This window comes from Saccopteryx bilineata, chromosome 3 (assembly GCF_036850765.1).
Source record: "Saccopteryx bilineata isolate mSacBil1 chromosome 3, mSacBil1_pri_phased_curated, whole genome shotgun sequence".
Lineage (NCBI taxonomy): Eukaryota > Metazoa > Chordata > Mammalia > Chiroptera > Emballonuridae > Saccopteryx > Saccopteryx bilineata.
Window position 1 is genome coordinate 310,380,475 of NC_089492.1, and position 22,547 is coordinate 310,403,021.

Here is a 22,547-nt window from a genome sequence, read left to right on the forward strand (position 1 = left end):
AGACAGAGAGGAAGGAGAGGGGAGGGTAGAGAAGCAGATGGGCGCTTCTCCTGTGTGCCCTGGCCGGAAATCGAACCTGGGACTTCTGCACGCCAGGCCGACGCTCTACCACTGAGCCAACTGGCCAGGGCCAGGAGATAGAAATTTTGACACCATAGAGAAAGTACCGCAAGGGAATAATAATTTTAAAGTAAAAAAAAAGCAAAGCTTACCCTTTTACCTTTCGCATAATGATTTAACTAGAAAAAATTTAGCAAAGAGAACTGAAGCTAAACACCCCGAAACCAGACAAGCTATCTAAGGGTAGCCCAAGGGGGTAAACTCATCTATGTAGCAATATAGCGAGAAGATCCTTAGATAGGGGCAACAAACCAACCGAGCCTGGTGAAAGCTGGTTGTCCAATAAATGAATTTTAGTTCAAGTATAAGCCTACCAAAAACAATTAAAAGTTTAATGTAGATTTATATTATAATCCAAGGGGGTACAGCCCCTTGGATCCAGGATACAACCTTTATTAGAGAGTAAATACTAAACATACCACAGTTGGCCTAAAAGCAGCCACCCATTGAGAAAGCGTTCAAGCTCAACAACCTCCACATCTTAATTACATATGCACCCAACAACTCCTAATATAAAACTGGACTATTCTGGCCCTGGCCGGTTGGCTCAGTGGTAGAGCGTCGGCCTGGCGTGCAGAAGTCCCAGGTTCGATTCCCGGCCAGGGCACACAGGAGAAGCACCCGTCTGCTTCTCCACCCCTCCCCCTCTCTCTTCCCCTCCCTCAGCCAAGGCTCCATTGGAGCAAAGATGGCCCAGGCGCTGGGTATGGCTCCTTGGCCTCTGCCCCAGGCGCTAGAGTGGCTCTGGTCACGACAAAGCAACGCCCAGGAGGGGCAGAGCATCGCCCCCTGGTGGGCAGAGCGTTGCCCCCTGGTGGGCATGCCAGGTGGATTCCGGTCGGGCGCATGCGGGAGTCTGACTGTCTCCCCCCCGTTTCCAGCTTCAGAAAAATACAAACAAAAAAACAAACCAAAAAAAAACCCCTGGACTATTCTATTATTAAATAGAAGCAATACAGTTAATATTAGTAACAAGAATATTTTCTCCCCACATAAGTGTATATATCAAAACAAATGCCTCACTGATAGTTAACAAATCTTTAAACAAATCCTAAAAATGAAACCTCTTTTATAACAATTTGTTTGCCCAACACAGGTGTGTGACCAAGGGAAAGATTGAAAGGAGCAAGAAGAACTCGGCAAATACAAACCCCGCCTGTTTACCAAAACATCACCTCTAGCCTCACCAGTATTAGAGGCACTGCCTGCCCAGTGACAATGGCCGCGACATCCTGACCGTGCAAAGGTAGCATAATCACTTGTTCTCTAAATAGGGACTTGTATGAATGGCCACACGAGGGTTCAACTGTCTCTTGCCCCCATCAGTGAAATTGACCTTCCCATGAAGAGGCGGGGATAGTATAATAAGACGAGAAGACCCTATGGAGCTTTAATTAACTAATCTAAAAAGAACTAATATTAATCCAAAAGACTTAACATAACTCTACTTGGATTAGCAATTTAGGTTGGGGTGACCTCAGAATAAAGACCAACTTCCAAGTGATTAATATTTAGACCCACAGTCAAAATAAGATTATTATTTATTGATCAAAAAAACTGATCAACGAACCAAGTTACCATAGGGATAACAGTGCAATGCTATTCAAGAGTCCATATCGACAATAGGGTTTATGACTTCGATGTTGGATCAGGACATCCTAGTGGTGCAGCTGCTACTTAGGGTTCATTTGTTCAACGATTAATAGTCCTACATGATCTGAGTTCAGACCAGAGTAATCCAGGTCGGTTTCTATCTATTCCATGCTTCCCCTAGTACAAAAGGACAAGAGAGGCGGGGCCCACTTCATCACGCGCCCCCAAGCTAACAGATACTATGAGATCAATCTGACAGCGCATAAACAAGCAATCCTAGACCAGGGTTTGTTAGAGTGGCAGAGTCCGGTAAATGCATAAAACTTAAACCTTTATTGTCAGAGGTTTAACTCTTCCCTCTAACAAAGATGTCCTTAATTAATCTTCTGCTAATAATTGTACTCATTTTGCTAGCTGTAGCATTCTTAACCCTACTACAGTGCTAAGTGTTAGGATATATACAACTATGCAAAAGCCCTATTGTTGGCCCCTATGGCCTACTGCAACCAATCGCAGATGCAGTAAAGTTAATCATTAAAGAACCCTTCCGACCTCTTACATCATCCGTCTCAATATTCATTATTGCCCCTATTCTAGCCCTAACACTAGCTCTAACCATGTGAATCCCTCTACCCATGCCCCACCCCCTTATTAACATAAACCTAGGAATCCTGTTTATACTAGCCATGTCTAGCTTGGCCGTATATGATCAGGATGGACTTCAAATTCAAAATATGCACTAATTGGGGCATTACGAGCCGTAGCACAAACCATCTCTTATGAAGTAACCCTGGCCTTTATTCTCCTATCTGTCCTGCTAATGAATGGCTACTTTACATTATCCACCCTAATTACAACCCAAGAATAAGAATATCTATGACTAATCATCTCCGCATGGCCCCTACCCATAATATGATTCATTTCAACCCTAGCTGAGACCAATCGTGCACCCTTCGATTTAACAGAGGGAGAATCAGAACTGGTATCTGGCTTCATCGTTGAATACGCAAGCGGCCCATTTGCACTATTTTTCCTAGCAGAGTATGCCAACATCATCATAATAAACATTCTTACCACAACCCTCTTTCTAGGGGCATACCACAACCCCTAATACCAGAACTTTATACAATCAACTTCACCCTTAAAACCCTACTCCTAACCATCGCATTTCTATGAGTACGCGAATCATATCCCCGATTCTGATACGACCAACTGATACATCTACTATGAAAAAATTTCCTACCTTTAACACTGGCCCTCTGCATATGACATGTTGCCATGCCTGTCCTCATAGCCGGCATCCTGCCGCAAACATAAGAAATATGTCTGATAAAAGAGTTACTTTGATAGAGTAAATAATAGTGGTGCAAATCCCCTTATTTCTATGTCTAGAACTATAGGACTTGAACCTACCCCTAAGACTTCAAAAATCTTCGTGCTACCACAGTACACCAAATTCTAAGTAAGGTCAGCTAAATAAGCTATCAGCCCATACCCCAAAAACGTTGGTTTATATCCTTCCCGTACTAATAAATCCCCTTATCTTTACCATAATTGTATTAACAGTTGCATTAGGCACAACAATTGTAATAATAAGCTCCCACTGACTAATAATTTGAATAGGCTTCGAAATGAACATACTGGCTATTATCCCCATATTAATAAAATAATATAGTCCTCGATCAATAGAAGCTGCCACTAAATACTTCCTAACACAAGCTACTGCCTCAATACTCCTTATACTGGCCATTATTAACTTATTATACTCAGGCCAATGAACATTCACAAAAGTAATAAACCCAACAGCATCAATTATAATTATTATAACTTTGGCCTAGCCATAAAAATAGGCCCAGTCCCCTTTCACTTCTGAGTCCCAGAAGTTACACAAGGCATCTCCCTCTCATCAGGCCTAATCTTACTCACATGACAAAAACTCGCAGCATTATCAGTCCTTTATGTAATTAACCCCGTTATTAACCTAGATCTAATTCTATTCATATCCATACTATCTATTGCAATCGGGAGCTGAAGAGGACTCAACCAAACACAACTACGCAAAATTCTAGCATACTCCTCAATCGCCCACATGGGATGAATAACCTCAATCTTAACCTTTAATCCAACTATGACACTACTAAACCTTCTCCTATATATCTCAATCACAACCACAACATTTGTGCTATTTATGGCAGCCTCAGCAACAACAACATTATCCCTCTCCCACATATGAAATAAAATACCCCTAATCACCACAAGCATCCTAGCCATCCTACTCTCATTGGGGGGATTACCTCTTCTAGCCAGCTTTCTGCCTAAATGAATAATTATTCAAGAACTGACCAAAAATAATGCGGGAGCAGCTGTAGTGACTTTTTTTTTTTTTTTTTTTTTTTTTTTTTTTTACAGAGACAGAGAGAGAGATTCAGAGAGAGGAATAGACAGGGATGAAGAGATGAGAAGCATCAATCATTAGTTTTTCATTGCGCATTGCAACACCTTAGTTGTTCATTGATTGCTTTCTCATATGTGCCTTGACCGCGGGCCTTCAGCAGACAGAGTAACCCCTTGCTGGTGAACTCAGGGTCTTGAACCTGGGTCTTCCTCATCCCAGTCCAATGCTCTATTCACTGCGCCACTGCCTGGTCAGGCTGTAGTGACTCTTGATAAGGTCATCTAGGCCCAACCCTTGCCCCACGGGACCTTGGCTCAGCGGGCAGAACTTAACGCTCTCACCCAGGTGTTAAGGTGGGCCAAAGGAAAGAAGGTCAACATTTATAGTGACAGTAGGTATGCTTTTGCTACTGCTCATGTTCACGCAGCAATCTACAAAGACAGAGGATTTCTGACATCTGCTGGTAAGGACATTTAAAACAAAGAAGAAATTTTAGCCTTACTAGAAGCCATTTGGTTACCAGAGACTGTAGCCCTTATTCATTGCCCAGGACACCAGAAAGGAAACTCATTAGAGGCAAGAGGAAATCGGGCAGCTGATCAAGAAGCCAAAGAAGTAGCCCTAAAACCAGTAGGGCCTTTAGAAACTTTAGTGACTTTACCAGAAACGCTTGTTGCCAGAGGCTCCTTTTTATAACCAACTAGAAGAAGATTTTGCTGACAAGAAAGGAATGTCTAAAATGAAGGGAAGACCTCACTGGGTGGTGGCGCAGTGGATAGTGTTGGACTGGGATGCGGAAGACCCAGGTTCGAGACCCCAAGGTCGCCAGCTTGAGCGTGGGCTCATCTGGTTTGAGCAAAAGCTCACCAGCTTGAACCAAGGTCGCTGGCCTGAGCAAGGGGTTACTCGGTCTGCTGAAGGCCCGCAGTCAAGGCATGTATGAGAAGGCAATCAATTAACAATTAAGGTGTTGCAATGTGCAACAAAAAACTAATGATTGATGCTTCTCATCTCTCTATTCCTGTCTGTCTGTCCCTGTCTATCCCTCTCTCTGACTCTCTCTCTGTCTCTGTAAAACAAACAAACAAACAAACAAAAAACTAAAATTAAGGGAAGATAGTTAGAACTGCCAGATAAGAGACTTTTCTTACCTGTAGCCCTAGGCAGAGAAATTGTCAGCCAGCTACATCAAGCCACTCACCTAGGCCAAACTAAGCTAATAGAATTAAGAAAAATTATTATTTTCCAGGCTTAGAATCTATTATAGAAAGCATAGTGTCCAAGTGTTTAGTCTGTACTCAAGTAAATGCTAAGCAAAGTAGGGAAATTGTAAAAAGAAATAGGGAAGGAGGAGCTTTCCCAGGAAAATATTAGGAGATAAATTTTATTGAAGTAAAGCCACCAGCACAGGGATATAAGTACCCATTAGTTTTTATTGACACCTTTTTAGAATAGGTAGAAGCTTTTCCTACTAGAAATGAGACCACAGTAACAGTTAAGAAATTGCTGTATAAAATTATTCCCAGATTTAGCTTGCCCATTAATATTAGATCTAATAATGGGCCTGCATTTGTGTCTAAGATCTCACAGCTAGTAGGAAAGGCACTCAGTATTAATTAGAAATTACATTGTGCTTACAGGTCTCAGAGTTTGAGACAAGTCAAAAGAGTGAACCGAACTCTGAAAGAAGTCCTGACTAAATTCATTTTAGAAAAGGGTAAAAACCGGACCGACTTACACCCCCCTAGTTCTACTGAAAGCTAAATGCACCCTCTATTAGGCAGGATTCACCCACATAAAGTTGTATTTGGCAGGGCAACACCCTTTCTCCCTAAACTCCCTTAGAGACCCCCAGTAGATAGTACAGACAGATCCCACCAACCCCTGTAAGTTGACCCTGAGAAGAACGACATACCCTGCTCCAGCCATAAACCAGAAGCTGGCTGGTCTTTATATGACAGAAGCCTGAGGAACCTTGTCATAGGACTCCTTATGATTGAACTTTGGAAAAGGGGGAGGCTAGGGTCAGGGAAAGGCCAGAATGAGTCATCTTAAGGTTTGATGCGTGTGCTGCTGTGAGTCATGCAGCAGGGGGGTGTAGGTCCCTTTGCTGGGAGAGAAGCTACAAGGTGAATGAAAAATATATGTATACTCATAGCTACCCCTATAGAGTAACCTGTAAATATTAGTCATGTGTCCGATAGGCTACTTAGAGGGAGGACACCTCCAAAAGAAAGTATATTTTGAAGGAGAATTGCTTGTTGCTAGCTTGGATGTCACTAAAGTTTGAAGTTTTTAAAAATTAAGAGTTCTGATTAATTAGAAAGGAATTGTATAGTTTTAATAATGAAAGTTATCAGGTATAGAGATAGTTTTGAAAAAAAGGGAGAAAGTAAGTTGTTATGAAAGCTAGTTATTTCTGACTGGATAAGAAAGTTCATGAAAGCTGAGGATTTATGTAAGTTGCAGAAGGTTTGTGCAGATTGTAGGCAGTTTGTACGAAGGAAAAGAACAGGTTTAGACTGAGAACAGAATAAGCCTCTATTGTATATTCTAGTATATGTTATGCCTCAAGTTTATTTGTACAAAGGAAATAGTTTTACAAAATAGAAAAGGCTTAGACTTATTTTTCCTTCAACAAGGTGGCTTAGGAGAAACTTGTTGCTTCTATGCTAATAATTCTAAAATAATTAAGGAAAGTCTATCTGTAGTCAGGAAAATCATAGAAAAAAGAAGAAAAGAATTTAAACAGTTGGAAAACTGGTTTCAGAAAGTTTAATTAGTCACCCTGGCTAACTAACCTATTGTCTGCGGCAATTGGTCCTCTTACTTTAGTATTGTCTTGTTTAATATTAGGACCATGTTTGATCAATTTTATAACAAGGTTTGTTCAAGAAAGGGTAAACTCTATTAAATTAATGACCATCAGAGGGCAATATACAATTATCCAAGATAATAGTGATGATACTGAATCAAGGATTTGATTAAAAATTAAGTAAAACAAGTATGGAATGAAATGTAGAAATACCATATCCCTGACCATAGAACAAGTTTTGCAAGATTTGCAGATGAGTAAATAAAAAGAGTTGTGTAAAGCCATAATGTTAGTTCTGTACAGGCCATTAATGTTCCCTGATGTCTCGGGATCCCGGGAAAGCCCTCAGGACGCTGCTTTAACAACCTCTGTAAAAGGCCAAGAGAACCGAGCACATACATTCTTTTGCTTTTTGTAAAATGCTTCACTGAGCACTCTCTCCCTAGAGCAGGGGTCTCAAACTCAACTCAGCATGTGGGCCGCAGAGCAAGATCACAGCCGTTCAGCAGCCACACTAGGTCTACAAAAGGCAACTGTTACACAACACTTTTCTCACTGCAGTTGAAAACAAAAAAAAATCAGTACAACAAGCGCAATCGTACATGCAGTTTACTCAGTGTCACAAAACGACCAGAAACTGTAGTTCGCATCACAACTGCTGTTAACTAAGCTAATATCTAGCTAGGATGCTAGAGAAATGAAAAATACAAGTAGGCCCCTAGGCTTACTTAATTTTATGCAAAATATTTTTTACTTCGTGGATTAGTCTGCAGGCCGCACAAAATGGTTCGGCAGGCCGCATGCGGCCCGTGGGCCACGAGTTTGAGACCCCTGCCCTAGAGTGTTCCAACGATCACTGAAAGCCTGTTTCACTTCTGTAAAACTGCTTTGGCTAGGTGCTCACCCCCCCCACACACACACACACTTCTTTTTTGCCTTTAAAAGCAAACCCCTGAGTTTGTACAGGGCTGCATGATTTGGTAACTATAGTTCCCGTGTGGTCACCAGCTTTAAAATAAAGACTTTAATTTGGCTACTTAATTGTGTGGCAAAACGTTTGTTTCCTCACTGTCCAGATATAACATAACACGCTCACCTAAAAAAAAAAAAAGTCTGGTCCATGGAGTTTCAGATACAAGACTGTAAGCCTGCCTTCACTCATTTAGTTCTCATGATTACCCCTGAGGAAGGTCCACTTTTATACCCATTTAACAGATGAGGAAACTAAGGCACAGAGAGGTTAAGAAACTTGCTTTGAGTCACACAGCTAGGAAAGAAGTGGATTTGAACGCAGGTCACATGCTTTAAGAATCTGTGCTCTCAATTACTGTTCTGGATTTTTCGAGTATGTCCTGAGGCTGAACACAATCTCCCTTGGGTTACATGTAGGGTTTCACCAGCCCTGCATCACGTGGCCTCTGTTATTTCTGGGTGGGGTCTCACTGCTGAGCCCACAGCAGCGCTGTGACCTGGGAGGTCCTCCCTCCTCTCTGGGGCCTGAGAGGGTGAAGGCGCCCAATACTTGAGGAACCCCCACACACACCCAAAGTCTCCTTTCCAACCTGGGGGGGGTCCTTTCCCTCTGGCTGCTTTTCCCACCCCCCAACCCCACCCCCAGGCACCATAGAAGGTGCTAATAGCCTTGGGCAGCTCAGGCTATTAAGAACGAAAGAGAGGAACAGCTCCCCTCCAGGTAACAGTAGTTTAAGAAACCTCTTGTCCGCAGGGTGGGGATGAAAAGAAAATGAGACCTGAACTTTCTCCCCGAGTTTTCCCTGGCAGCAAAACAGCCTTTGCCCCGCCGCCCCCTCTGCGTGGGTCGTTCTGCCCCGCTGCCCGCGAGGCCTGACCTCGCCTCCTGCAGCTCACAGCCCAAATGTCCCCTCCGGACCCCAGCAGCCCGCATCCACTTCCCTACTGGCTTCTGCTCCAAAGTACTTGTCACCTTCAACCGTGCTCTAGAACGAAATTGCTCATTACTTTTCAGTAGTGATCTCTCTTTGTTTTAGAGTGTGGGCCTGACAAGGGAGGGGTTGTGTGCGCGCCCACGTGGGCTCAACCGTGTCTGTCACGCAGGGAGGAGCTAGCTGTTGAATGAATGGGTGCAATAAATACTGCACCGCATTACCCCGCCACTCACACCGCCGCCCTCAGGTCTGATTTGGGGGTGTCTCTGCCCCCAAGCCCTTTCTCTTACAGCTAACTAACTCCTCCTTACAGCTTACTTGCAAATCCAAGATCCCTGCCCCGGCTCCTGCACGCGCGTGTCCCCCTCCCTGGCCCGCCGAGGCGCGCGTGAGGGCTACCGGAACCAGAAGCACGGGCAGCCCTCCGCCCCCAGGGCAGGCTCGGCAGGGGGCCCCGAATGCCTGCCCCTCGCTGTGCCGCAGTCAGTGCGGGAGGCCCCGGAGACCGCAGCAGCGAATGCCTGTGTTGACCTTCCCAGGGCGTTGCTTTTCTCAGCGGGAAGGGACGGGAAACGTTCTTTTCCTAGTCAAAGCCATTCAGTAACAGAGCTGAAAGCAACATTTGCATGAACACTTCCCGACTGGAATTCTGAGCGCTCGCAGGAAGCCGGCCGTGGGGGACGCGGGCCGTGAGCTCTGTGCCCCGCAGGGTGCTGGTTTTCAGCCGGGAGCCCACCGAGGCCGTGGGCGGTCTCCCCTCACCTCCGTCCCCGCTCTCTCCGGAGGCAGCTCAAGTCTTGGGTTTCCTAGTGGCTGGCTGAGCCTCCCAAGAGCACCGAACTTTAGGGTTTGAAAGCAACTGACCTTAACGCCTATTTAACCCACAGCTGACAGAAGGTTCCAGAGGGGAGGAGGGGCTGACTCAGGGTGACGCAGCCAGAGGCCAACGTTTCACCCCAGTGTGAACGGCCCTGACCCCCAGCCACCAAGTGGCGGGGCTGAGCCCCGCTCGCAGCTCCAGGGGGTGAGTGAGAATGCAGGGGGCACCCCAGACCCGGGAGCGCATCCCGCGCTGTCCCATCTTGCCCTACCTGTCTTGAGCCTCCTCCTCAACCAGCCTGCTCGGGGCTGTCCAGCCTCAGGCCCTCAGGCAACAGCTCTCAGGTCCCAGGCAGGCTGGGGTGGTGTGGCTGGCAGGGGTCCCGCTGGGAGAGCGTGGCCGCTGTTGGCGAGGGGACTGGGGTGGGGGTAGGGGGGACGGGGGTGGTGTTGGATTCTGCGGGCTCTGCTCTGAGCTGCCGCCCAGAACCCCCACTAGTCTGGGCCTGAGAACAGCCACTCAGCACTCACTCCTGAGAGCCCACCCTGGCCGCCAAGCTCCTGCGGGCGGAAGACACTTGAGGAACTGACTACAGAGGACGATCTCTTCTTGGGTGCAGGTTTGGCCAGCGTTGGGGGTGAAGGGCGCGGTGCTTGTTAAAAAGGCTGGGGAAAAGGAGCCTGAGTCCCAGAGGGACCCCTACACTGATTGCCCAGGCATGGGTCCCTGACTATGGGTCTGGTGGGAGAATAACTAGACTCTGTTCCTTAAACGGGTTGGGGGTGGGCTCCAAGTCCCAGAAGGGGTAGGGGCTGGGGACTGGACATCTGGGTTCCCCAGTGGGCAGGGGTGACTTCTGGGTCCCTTAGAAGCACTGGGGGACTCACAGTACAGTTACCCAAGGTGTTAAGAGCCAGAAAGTGGTACCACCTGAACCACTCAGACAAGAGGGGAGAGGTGGGAGGGATATGGAGCTAGGTACTTAAGACGGCTGGTGCTGAGGGACTCCCGGCAAATGCCCACAGCCAGAGTGCAAAATGGCGCCAGGCTCCTCTGAAGGGGCAGAGGATGATGCCCATTATAGGGGCAGGGGGAGGCAGTCTCTGCACATAGCAACAACAGTGGGGACACTGGTAACAGTGGAGGCTGTGAAATCAGGCTGTGGGGGGATGTACCCCGCCTGCACCCCCAGATGCTTCACAGGCTCCCAGCCTGGGACCAGATTCAGAGTCAGGAGATTGGGCAGTAGGGCCCAGAAAGGCTCTGAGGGCCCTAGACCTGAGTGAATTCCTCATTAGGGGCTGCCAGCCCTAGAAGGGAAAAGTGGGGAGCATTTCAGCACCAAGTCCTTCCTAGCTCTGCCATTCTGGACTTCTGGCCCTCTGGGACTCTCTGGCCTTGCCCTATCCTTCTTTCTCCTCCGTCAACACCTGCTACCCCAACATCTGTTCCCCCATCTGTTCTGGGGACCTTAGGATCAGTAGAGAATATGGGGACTCAGATCGCTGGACCCTGAGGCCTAGGATGGCAGACTGGGGGGCTGAGATTATCAGAGAGCCCTCAGAAATCCAAACATAGGGCCCTCCCACCTGGAGTCCTAAGGGGCACCTAGTATCTGCCTTCCCTACCCCGCAGGGCCTCTGTGCCCACTTCCCAGCCCCACAGCGACCCAGGCTTCCAGCCCTGTGCACCCCAGTCCTCTTCTTTAGCACAGTTCTCTGGGTTGTGCACTGGAGGGGAAAGGGTTAAGGGCAGTGGAGGCTGGGGGTGGGTGGCTGGGAGGCCTGGAGGTTTGGTGATAATCCCCTCCGTGCCCGGGGTGTGGAGAACAAGGTTAGGGTACCACGTGGGAATGGGCCTGGGCTCTGATTGTGGGCCCGGGCCTAGCCTCCTGTGTCTGATCGCTGCCGGCACCCCTGCCCCTTCCCTTCCCTCCTCCCCTTCTCACCGGCTAGGCCCTGGCCTGCTGGGCTGTCTGTTCTCTTGATCCCAGATGCCTTTGAGCCTGCCAGACAGCCTGTCTGTGTCCTGGCCCCTAGGCTCTCTGGGCTGATCCCCCTGCTCCCTGTGGATTCTGGATGCCTGGCCTGTCTGTCTGGGCCTCCGGCTGCCCCTGGTGTCTACTCCCCTCATGGCTCTTTCTCTGCGCTTAGCCCTACCCTTAGGCTTGCCTCTCCTCTCCTTCTGGCCGTCTGGCTGAGCTGGCTGTGCCTCTGCGCTTTCTCTATTCCTTTGTCTCTGAGCTTCATCCATTTCTAAATCCGCCCCCCATGCCCCACCATGACCCCATCACCCGGGTGCCCTCCCTTGGGTTCACCACCTGCCCCCTCACCCTCTCCCCAGGGCCCCTGCCCCTCGACACTGACAGATCGCTCTGGGGTGTTAAGCTATGGATTAGTTCAGGCAAAATTCTCAATTTTGCTTGCGTTCTTTCCCCTTTCAGTTGTGTAAACAGTAATTCTCCCCAGATGGAACTATTTTCCTCGCTTAGAAGCAGTGGGGAGGGGCGGGGGGGCTTAGGCAGGGCTGGGGGTGGGAATGGAATGCTGGGGTCCTCAGGGGCCCTGGAGAAGCCTGGTGGAGGCTGACACTTGAGGACAGCCTGAGGCCCTCAGCCTGGCCACTCCTGTCTTCCCCAGGTGTTTGCCCTGCTGGGACCATGCCTGTGACCTTTGCCCTCTTGCTCCTCCTGAGCCAGGCCACCTCAGACCCATGCTACAATCGATGGGGCCATCCCCGCTTCTGCCTCCCACCAGTGACCCAGTTGGCTAGTATGGTGACCTCCTGTCCCCAGACCTGCACCGTCTCCACAGGGGCCAAGGTCAGCCCCAAGGCTACCTGCAATGGTAGTGTGACCCTGGCCCTGGGTGGCTCCTTTCTCCTGTCGTCTGTCAGCCTGCACTTCTGCACTCCAGGACCCTCAGCCCTGGTCCTGTCGGCCTCCTGGTTCCCCGGAGGTCCCTGGAGATCGCTGTGGCATAGACCCACCTGGCCTGGATCCTTGGAGGGACCTGCAAAGGTGACCTTCCGTGCCCCACCAGGCTCTGACGCTAGTATGGTGGCCAGTCACCTCCTAGTGGAGTTCGGGGGCCAAGCAGGGCTGGCAACAGCTAGAGTGAGAGGACGCTGCCAGTGTCACGGCCACGCCGCTCTCTGTGCTGCCCACGACCGGCCCCCCCGCTGCCGCTGCCGCCACCACACCACCGGCCCTGGGTGCGAGATCTGCCGCCCATCCCACCGAGACCAGCCCTGGAGGCCTGCCACACCCTGGCACCCCTACCCTTGCCTAGGTGAGTCCTGGGCCCCTCACTCCCTGCCCTCACCCACCACCCAACCCTGTCCAGCAGCTGGTCCCTTTGCCCCTAAGAGGCAGGATGCCCTCCCCACCCCCACCCCAGAGCTGCTCCCTGCACCGTTCTCTGGCCTGGTCTCCTCTTCACCTCCCCCCACAGCCTCACACCTGCCTGCCCCACACCTTTGCTGCCCCAGACTTCCTGCTGCCTATCTGCTCCTGTCTCTCCCCTACACTCGATCACCATGACGATGACATGAATAACATTTTCTGAATACCCGGTCCTGGGCCTGGCTTCCTGTGGGTGATCCCATAATATCTACTGAGCGCTTACCCGGAACAGGGCAGCAGGACCTTACCGGCTCACTTCTGACCACACAGCGGAAGGATATTTATTAAATCATTCCGCATCGATCACCGGCGGTGTGCCGGGGCGGCAGTACTATCCTCAGGCCCACCTTACAGATGAGGACACAGAGGCTAGAGTTGGGCAGTCCCTTGCGCAAGGACACACAGCCAGTAAGTGGCAGGGCCAGAAGCGGAGCTCGGGGGTCTTGGGTTGTCCCTGCCAAGCTCCTGTCAGGCACACTGTCACACGAGGTGTTCTAGGGCAGCAGACAGGAGTCAGACTGCCTGGGCTCAGGTTCCAGCTCCTCTGTCTACCGCGGGGTGATCCCAGGAGAGTGACCTAACCTCTCTCTGCCTCCGTTTCCTCACCTGTCACCTGAGGGTAGTAACAGCACTTTCTTCACAGACAGCAGTGACAATTCCATGAGCGAACGTCCATGAAGTCCTTAGAATAAAGCCCAATGTGACACCTGGTGCCAGGAAGAGCTTCCCAAGGCTCTGTCAGTGACCATTCCCCACACGAGGAAGGCAAGGCCCGAGGGGCCGCGTCACTTGCCCTAAATCTCCCTGCTAGCGAGGAGCAGCACTGGGACTGGACCCAGGGAGACAAGCTGTTGTACAGCCCACCATCCAGCTGGACTAGCTGGCACTCCCCTGGCCCCAACCAACGCCTTCTCCTCTCCCCGTCCGGAGCAAGTCTCCAGTGGTTCTCAAACTTATTGAAGGTGGGGTGCATTTAAAATCCTACAAATAATTGTAGGCGCACTATATACAAATTTCTGAGAAATATGTTATAATAATTAAGTCAAATATTTTTTTAAAAGCCTGACCTGTGGTGGCACAGTGGATAAAGCATCGACCTGAAAATGCTGAGGTCGCTGGTTCGAAACCCTGGGCTTGCCTGGTCAAGGCACATATGGGAGTTGATGCTTCCAGCCCCTCCCCCCTTCTCTCTCTCTGTCTCTCTCCTCTCTAAAAATGAATAAATAAAAAAATATAAAGTCCAAGCATGCTTTTATGGTAATTAGATGAAATAAATACGACAAAATTAAATTTATTCTGACATTAAAAAACATTCTTATGTTACATTTTTTAAGTTATGCTTTTTAGAATTTGTAAAAAAAGAGGGGTTAAAAAATAAAAACGATAAAAAGTTATCTTTTTATATATATAGACACATCTTTAGTAAGATGTAGTAAATTTGGCAGGTCCAGCGTGAATGTGTTAAGTTTTTCATTCTTGTGTTTATGAGAAACATGAGCCTGATGTGTCCTAGTGATTTCTTCCATGTTTGGGCATATATTTGAAAGGCAAATTCTCATTTCCTGGTCAATACATTGAGGAATTCCTCTCTTTTTACTCTTAATTGTATTGAGTGCAGAAAACCCCCACCATACATACCATCTTAACTTTACACTAAACAAAGGTTAGAAGAAACTTGCCTCCAGTCTTTCCAGGGAACATGGAGGGTAGTGTAAACAATCCAGCACCACAGCTTAGCAGCCTTTTGCAACCTAGTCAGGCAAGTGAAGTGGGGGGTTGGGCAGACTGTCAGCTTACAGCCAATTCCCCACACCTCTGTCCCCCAAAAATCTAAACTCCAAAAACCCTGTTGGTTTTTTGGTCCCCAATAGGCACATATTTCTCTGGAATACCATAGGGTGCACCAGTGCACCCTGGTGCACACTTTGAGAACCACTGGTCTAGGCCCTTCCCTACCCCTCCAGAAGCCCCTCCTCAGGGACAGCCCTCCTGCTTCTCCCGCCTCCAGCCTGCAGCCCTTCCTGGAGGGTCTGAGTGCATTTGTCACCAGGCCGTGGGAGGTAACTCGTTCCACCAACAGATACACATGGACACAGACAAATAAATACACAAAGACACACACACTCACTCGAATCCCCTGGGCTTCCCTCTGTCTCCACCTCCCACGTTCTCTGCCCCTTTCCCCCCATTTCTTCCTGCAATAACTAACTTACAGACCATCCATTGTCCTGGGCTCCCAACTCTATTTTTATCCTAACTGGGGTCCTCCTTTAGCCTCCGCCCCTGCCACCTCAGGGCCTCTGTTTAGTTGGTCCATTCCCATCAGTCACTTCTGAGACCACCTCAGGAAAGACTCATGTAGCCCGGGGGTGCAGCAGGGCTCCTCCTGGGCCTAGGAGCAGGCGAGGCTGTGCCTCTGAGAATCACCACATCCCCCCAGGTTGAGCTGGGCACTGCCCTGAGTAGGGAACTGACAGTGTTGTGATGGCGAAGGGTCAAGGTGGACAAGGTGAGACTAATTCCTGGGGTGAAGCTGCAGGCTTTACAGAAACGGTGGCCTGAACCCCTTTCCCATATGAATTTTCCAGAGGAAAGTGAGGTGACATGATCACCCTCAGGTTAGAAAGAATCCACAGGCCACAAATTACCCACTGATAATCTGAATAGCATTGCCACCTTTAGTTGAGAGCCCCACTGAACAAGGAGGAAACTAAGGCTCAGAAAGGCAGAGTCATTTTCCCAAGAACACACAGCTCCCTCATCCTTCCCACTACTCCTCTGGGTCCTCAGCATCTGCCAGTCCAGGCCTCTCAAACCTCTCGGGATCTAACCTCCCCCCATCTCTCCAAGGAGTGGTCCATGAACCCCTTGTATTAGCATCTCACTCTGGGATGCTTGCTAGAAATACAGATTTTTGGGCCAGGTATAAATCCTAGGGGCAGGTCCTGGAATCTCTGTGTTGTTCTTTCTCAATATTTCCCCAGTGATTCTGAGAAGTAAGATTTGAGAGCCACTGCCATAGAAAGCCAGGTTAGTGTTCCCAGGATAATGCAGACCATCCTCACAGAACCCCATGTGCTGTTTGAGAAGCACTGGAGTCTGGCTGCTAGGAGCTCAGACTCTGGGTTCCAATCCTGCCTCAGACCGTCACCCCTTAGCTGCGTGATGTTGGACAGGTGTCATTTCTCTGTGCCTTCTCAGTGTTCATATCTGTAAAATGGAGATGACAGCACCAGCCTCACAGAGCTGATGTGAGGATGTAACAGGTCAGGCACTCAGTACAGGGCACCTGGCACGGGGAAGCTCTAAATGGGTAGGTCTCTACCCAGTGTCAGGCCTGTGCTAAGCACTTTACATCAATTAGATTTCATTTAAACTTCACGAAGCAGATATTATAAATCTAATTTTACAGCAAAGGAAGCTGAGCTAGAAAAAGGAGAAGTCACATGCTCCAGGAACACAGTGGGACACAAACACGCAGGGTTCTTTAAGCTCCCTGGGTTCACACAGCCAAGGTTCATCAGTCCCCTTGGGCTAACCTGGCTCCAGTGCAGTGCCCCCATTTTAAAGATGAGAATAAAGAGGTTCTGAGGCCCAGGCTCACCCAAGTACCCCTAGGCAGTTTCTTTTACGTTGTACCCGCACTCTTATTTCCTGAGGGCAGCGAGAAAAAAGCTGGAGACAGGAAATAGAAAGCCTGGGTCTGATGGGCTCCATCTTGCTCCTAGCTTGTTTCTGCAACCAGCATGCCCGACGCTGCCGGTTCAACTCCGAGCTGTTCAGGTTGTCGGGGGGCAAGAGTGGGGGTGTTTGTGAGCGATGCCGCCACCACACAGCTGGGCGGTACTGCCACTACTGCCAGCCACGGTTCTGGAGAGACCCTAGCCAGCCTATCACCAGCCACAAGGCCTGCAGGGGTAAGTGTGGTCTGAAGTCCAGCCTAGGCAGAAAAGAGGCAGGATCAGACACCTGGGTCAGAGGGAGAAGCAGATGCAGAACTGAGAAGGAGCATTTGGGGCCCAGACACTCCGCATTCCAGATTCTCTCTTCACACAGCCTGCCAGTGCAACCCTTTTGGGGCAACAGGTGATACCTGCAACCAGACCAGCGGGCAATGCTCCTGCAAGTTAGGGGTCACCGGCCTGACATGCAACCGCTGTGGTCCTGGCTACCAGCACAGCACCTCCCCCAGCATGCTCTGCCAGCGTGAGTCTTGAAGGGCCACAGTCCTAAAAGGGGTTCGAAGGAGACATCCCAGATCTCCAGTGGACAAGTATGATGCGGGCTGGGTCCTTTGGATGGGGGCTAGAGGCTGGAGGCTGGACTTGGCGTTCTTAGGGAAGTGGGGACTGAAATTCCAGTTTTCTCGGTCTCAGGGAGGAGGGGCTGGGGGTGCAGATTCCTGGATCTGAAGGAAGAAGGGGCTGGGCATCAGGACTCAGGTCCTGGGGGAGAAAAGCAAAGCATGTTTGCCCTTTTGAGCTTTAAGGGAATAGACAGATGTCTGGATTCCTTGGGATTGGGGGCAGGAAGTAAGGTTAAATTTCTCCTTTGGTTTCTTAGTCATCCCAAAGGCAACAACCACCCTTCCTACGACCTCTGGTGATTACAGCTCTGGTAAGACAGGCTCGTGTGGAGATCCCTGCCAGCAAGAGGGACTGGGGATGGGCTGATTGGGCCCACGGTGGGGATACAGGGATGGCCCACTGGTTCGGGTATCCCAGCTGTCCATGAAGACTGAATGCGGGGATGGGCGGCAGCAGAACGCTGTGGTCCAGGCCTCAGGAGCCCACTGCAGACAGCCTGACCCTCCCCAGCCTTTTGGTGTCAGAGCTACTGCAACACGGTCACCAGGGTACAGATGAACCTTCAGAAATATTGCCAACAGGACTATGGTGAGTGGTGGGGAGAAAAAGGGGCAGAAGCTGCCTGGGTGCCCAGATGACTGACTCCATGCCAACCCCTTCTCTGACCTTCATTTTTTCATCTTAAACAGGAAGGGGTGTTAGCCTCTAAAGAGCCCTTCCTGATATAGGCGCTAATGTGACAGAAAACAAAAGGGGGCAAGGGAAGTGAAAGGGGGGGGGGTGTTCTTTACCCTTCTGTGTCTCCTCTTTCCCTATGTTCTTGGCCTTGCCGAATTTCTCAGTATCTTCAGCCTGACACGGCCTGAGAGGGAGGTGGCCTCGTGGTGATGCAAGGAGAAAGGGGAACAGGCCCTTGCCTTGTCTTGTCTGCTTCAGACCCCCTCTGCCTCCCTTCAAGGTCCCATGTCTGAGCCTCAGCGCCATTCCCAGGAAATCACCCTTCCTGATGTCATCCGGGAAGCCCACCCTCGGGTCCCGGGCCCCTCCCCATCAGGACTGACCCATGGGACCCTGGAGGCTATCCACGACCCAGGCTTGACATCCTTTCCCCGCTCAGTTCTCCACGCGCAGGTGCTGGCGTCTGAGGTGGAATCCCCGTCGTGGCGGCGGCTGGTCTTGCGCGTGCAGACCGTGTACAAGCAGCCAGGGCAGCTGGTGAGCCGCGGCAGCCAGGATGTCTGGGTGCCTGGCGTCGACCTGGCCTGCGGCTGCCTGCGCCTGCAGCCCGGCACCGACTACCTGCTTCTGCGCAGCGCGGGGAGCAGCGCGGAGAGCAGCGCGGAGAGCAGCGCGGAGAGCAGCCCCGACCCCACACGCCTGGTCTTCGACCGCCGCAGCATCGCACTCCCCTGGAGGTATCACTGGGCCAAGGCTCTGCAGCGGCTGCAGCAGGAGGATCGAGCGGGTGGCTGTCGCCAACTGCAGCCTGCAAACCCGAGCCCCCGACCCCAGCCGTAGAGCCCGAGCTGCGCGGCCTCCAAAGCCCCGCAATGCACTTGTAAGGAACCGCTAGCAGAGCCTTCTACTCTGACGGCACGTCCCTTAGCGAGTTAATCAGATGCTGCGAAGTCTCTGACGTCACTAGCCTGCGCCCAAACCTGCACGCAGGCAGGCCTGTTAACCAAAGGCGGCCAACTGCCAGCAGGACCTTTGGCCTTAGTCCTATGCGGCTAATCCCCTCAATAAAGTCTTAAATCTTGATGAATTTGGGCCACAGACCCCTGATCTGTGCTGGGAGGGTTTCTGAGGAGCAAATGAAGAAGGCCTTGAGTAAATCTGCGGAGTCCAAGTATGGCTATAGCTTCCGGACAAAACGGCCAATCCAATGAAAGAGCTGATATGACATCACAGATTGTGTTGCCAAATGATTGGGTAAAAGCCAGTGGGTGGGACAGTGGCTGGGAAAGGCGGGAATACTTTTCAGGATAGCAGTGCCAGATTTCCAGAAAGTTTCAGATTTAGGAACTTTCAGTTCCAGAAGGGCTTCAGGATAGTCTCTGAGAAGGGAATAAAGTGACTTTGAATATCTAACAAAGGTTGTGAGAGGGGTTCACCTGGTCTTGAAGCACAGTCTACCAGTGGTAGTCAACCTGGTCCCTACCACCCACTAGTGGGCATTCCAGCTTTCATGGTGGGCGGTAACGGAGCAACCAAAGTATAAATAAAAAGGATAGATTTAACTATATGGTAAGTCGTTTTATAAAGATTTATTCTGCCAAACTTAGTGAAAATCCAACATAAAGTACTTGGTAAGTAATTAATAAGTTAATAAGTTAAAGCATATTATTATATGCTTTAACTCGCTGTAACTCCGCTTTATAAATTTTATAAAGTTACTTCCCTACTTTATCAATCACCATTGCTGTGGAACCGGTGGGCGGTTAGAAAATTTTACTACTAACAGAGATACAAAAGTGGGCGGTAGGTATAAAAAGGTTGACTACCACTGGACGGATGAGGTTTTAAAGGCTAGAAGCAGTAAGTTCTATGGAATGGAAAGTTGTCATGGCCTAGGACCTTCTTGACACTTTGAGCTCTGCCCCTGCACTTAAAATTAACCACACAATTTCAATTTGGGTGACCTTTGCAGGAGAGTCATTAAGAGAGTACTTTGAGAGAGTCTCAGAAGAAGGGATATAACTTAAGATCCATTTGAGCTTAGGGAACAACCCTGTTCCTTCCTTGAGAGAAAAGTGGCCTCTCAGCCAATGGGGAGTCAGGATGGGCCATAATGTTATAGAGAGAATGGGCCCTCCAGCAAATAAATGTGGGTATGCTACTGAGGAGACTACAAAGGGCAGAAAATAGCCTGCGGGAAGTGACTGTTTGACCCCGAAGCTACCAATAATATCCTATAACTGGGGAAGCTTGCCTCTGGTCTCCAGGTGGATCATGTTGGGGGAATCTCTGAAGCAGGAGTTAGGAGTTTTGGGGAATTTCTAAGAACAGTTCTCTGTTCCAAAAAACTCTGTATTTCTTGTCTTTGTTCTTTTCATCCTGTCTGGAAGCCAATTCATTTGGGCACCCACCCCACCACTCTATCCTCATGCTCTAACCAATGGAGCTACCCAGTGTACCTCATGTCCAGTTTATCAGCAAAACCTGTTATACTACCTAGTAAATATGTTCATAATTCAACCATTTTTACCATCTCCACTGCTACCACTTTAGTCCAAGCTACCACTACTGTTCACCTTCTTCACACAGAAACCAGGATGATGGCTTTAAAACCCAAGTCAGATCATGCCACTAGTATGCTCAAAACTTTTGAATGGCTTCATATCTCTTTCAGAATAAAATCCAAAAATTTTGCCCTGCCCTACAAGGACCCACATGGTCTACCCCAACACATAATTGAGCTCACCTCTTACACACCTCTCATTCACACCTTTGTAGCTATACTGGCTCCTTCTTGTTCCTTTAAAAAAATAAAACAACAAGCACAATTTGCCCCAGGGCCTTTGCACTTGCTGTTCTCTCTTCCTGAGACACAGTTCCTCGTATACCAATAAGCTAGTTCCCATATTTCACTGAAGCCCTCCATTAGTCATATTAGGCTAGCTCTGTTGGGTTGACACAACAAAAGTTTATTTCAAGGGGAGAGAGGGAGAGAGAGAGAGAGAAATAGGAATTTTTTGTTCCACTTATTTATACATTCATTGACTGATTCTTGTATATGCCTGACTGGGGATTGAACTCACAATCTTGGCAGATTGGAATGATGCTCTAACCATCTGAGCTACCTAGCCAGGGCCAAAAGTTGATTTCTTGTTCATGAATATGTCTCATGCAAGTCAGCAAGGTGCAATTGTCCACAGTCACTCAAGGACCCAGAGCAAGTGGCATCTGCCATCTTGTCACTGAAACCCATGGCATCCTTGATTACTGTGATAGGGAGAGAGAGAGAGAGAGAGAGAGAGAGAGAGAGAGAGAGAGAGAGAGAGAGAGCGAGAGCGCACCAAATGGTCCTGCACAAGAGATAAATGTTTTGGCCCCGGAATGACTCTGGCCCTGCCACAAACAGCTCATTGATCAGGATTGCTCACATGATTCCATCCAATTGCAGGAATATGAGAAAGTAGAATTCTTTTATGTGCCCAGAAAGAGAGAACCAGTGTATGTTTTCTATTGCTGCCATAACAAGTTATCATGAACCATGGACTCAGCAACTGAAAGAACACAAATTTACTATCTTGCATTTCTATAGGTCAAAAGCTTGACTGACATGGATTTTACTAGGCTGAAATCAAGGTGTCAACAAGGCTGTTTCTTTCCATTTCCAGGTAGTAAAGGCTACCCACATTCCTTGGCTCGTGGCCCCTTCTTCCATCTTCAAAGTCAGCAATGGTGCATTGAGTCTCTTTCACACTTTAAATTTCTCTTGATTCTTCTTTGTCCTCACATTTTTTTTTTTTTTTTTTTTGTTTTGTTTTTTGTATTTTTCCGAAGCTGGAAACGGGGAGAGACAGTCAGGCAGACTCCCGCATGCGCCCGACTGGGATCCACCCGGCACGCCCACCAGGGGCAACGCTCTGCCCACCAGGGGGCGATGCTCTGCCCCTCCGGGGCGTCGCTCTGTCGCAACCAGAGCCACTCCAGCGCCTGGGGCAGAGGCCAAGGAGCCATCCCCAGCGCCCGGGTCATCTTTGCTCCAATGGAGCCTCGGCTGCGGGAAGAGAAGAGAGAGACAGAGAGGAAGGAGAGGGGGAGGAGTGGAGAAGCAGATGGGCGCCTCTCCTGTGTGCCCTGGCTGGGAATTGAACCCGGGACTTCTGCACGCCAGGCCGACACTCAATCACATGTTTTTCTGACCACAGTTGGGGGAACGGTTCTCAGTTGTTAAAGACCTATGTGATTAGATGAGACCCACCCAAATAGTCCAGAATAATCTTCCCATCTCAAGATCTTTAATCTTCATCACTTCTGCAAAGTACCTTTTGCCACATAAGATAACATATTCACCAATTCCAAGAATTAGAGTGTGGACATCTTTGGGGGCTACATTCTGCCTACCACAGTCAGATAGGGGTGAGCACTAGAATTCTCCACCTTGTGGCTCTGATCAAATTTCACACCATTGGAGACACCTACCCTGACCACCTTAACTAAATAGAAGCCCTGCCAATC

General features: G+C 49.3%; 1 protein-coding gene across 2 annotated transcripts; it reads left to right on the top strand.

Annotated features, from left to right (window-relative positions):
- Positions 1-10,094: 10,094 nt before the first annotated feature.
- NTN5 (netrin 5) lies at positions 10,095-19,180 on the top strand. Of its 2 annotated transcripts, XM_066271624.1 has the most exons (7): positions 10,095-10,269; positions 12,290-12,940; positions 16,782-16,970; positions 17,110-17,259; positions 17,617-17,670; positions 17,871-17,948; positions 18,478-19,180. In XM_066271624.1, the coding sequence occupies exons 2-7, from the start codon at positions 12,310-12,312 to the stop codon at positions 18,876-18,878; spliced, it is 1,503 nt and encodes a 500-aa protein (XP_066127721.1). In that variant the 5' UTR covers positions 10,095-10,269; positions 12,290-12,309; the 3' UTR covers positions 18,879-19,180. The 2 variants fall into 2 exon arrangements, with proteins under 2 accessions (XP_066127721.1, XP_066127722.1); XM_066271625.1 differs by lacking the exon at positions 17,871-17,948.
- The last annotated feature ends 3,367 nt before the right edge of the window (positions 19,181-22,547 follow it).

Bases quoted from the DNA above. Each gene is read 5' to 3' on its own strand.
- NTN5 (XM_066271624.1), top strand. From the start codon at position 12,310: ATGCCTGTGACCTTTGCCCTCTTGCTCCTCCTGAGCCAGGCCACCTCA. The intron at 12,941-16,781 runs GTGAGTCCTGGG...TCTTGCTCCTAG, and splicing joins GCACCCCTACCCTTGCCTAG to CTTGTTTCTGCAACCAGCAT. The intron at 16,971-17,109 runs GTAAGTGTGGTC...CTCTTCACACAG, and splicing joins CAGCCACAAGGCCTGCAGGG to CCTGCCAGTGCAACCCTTTT.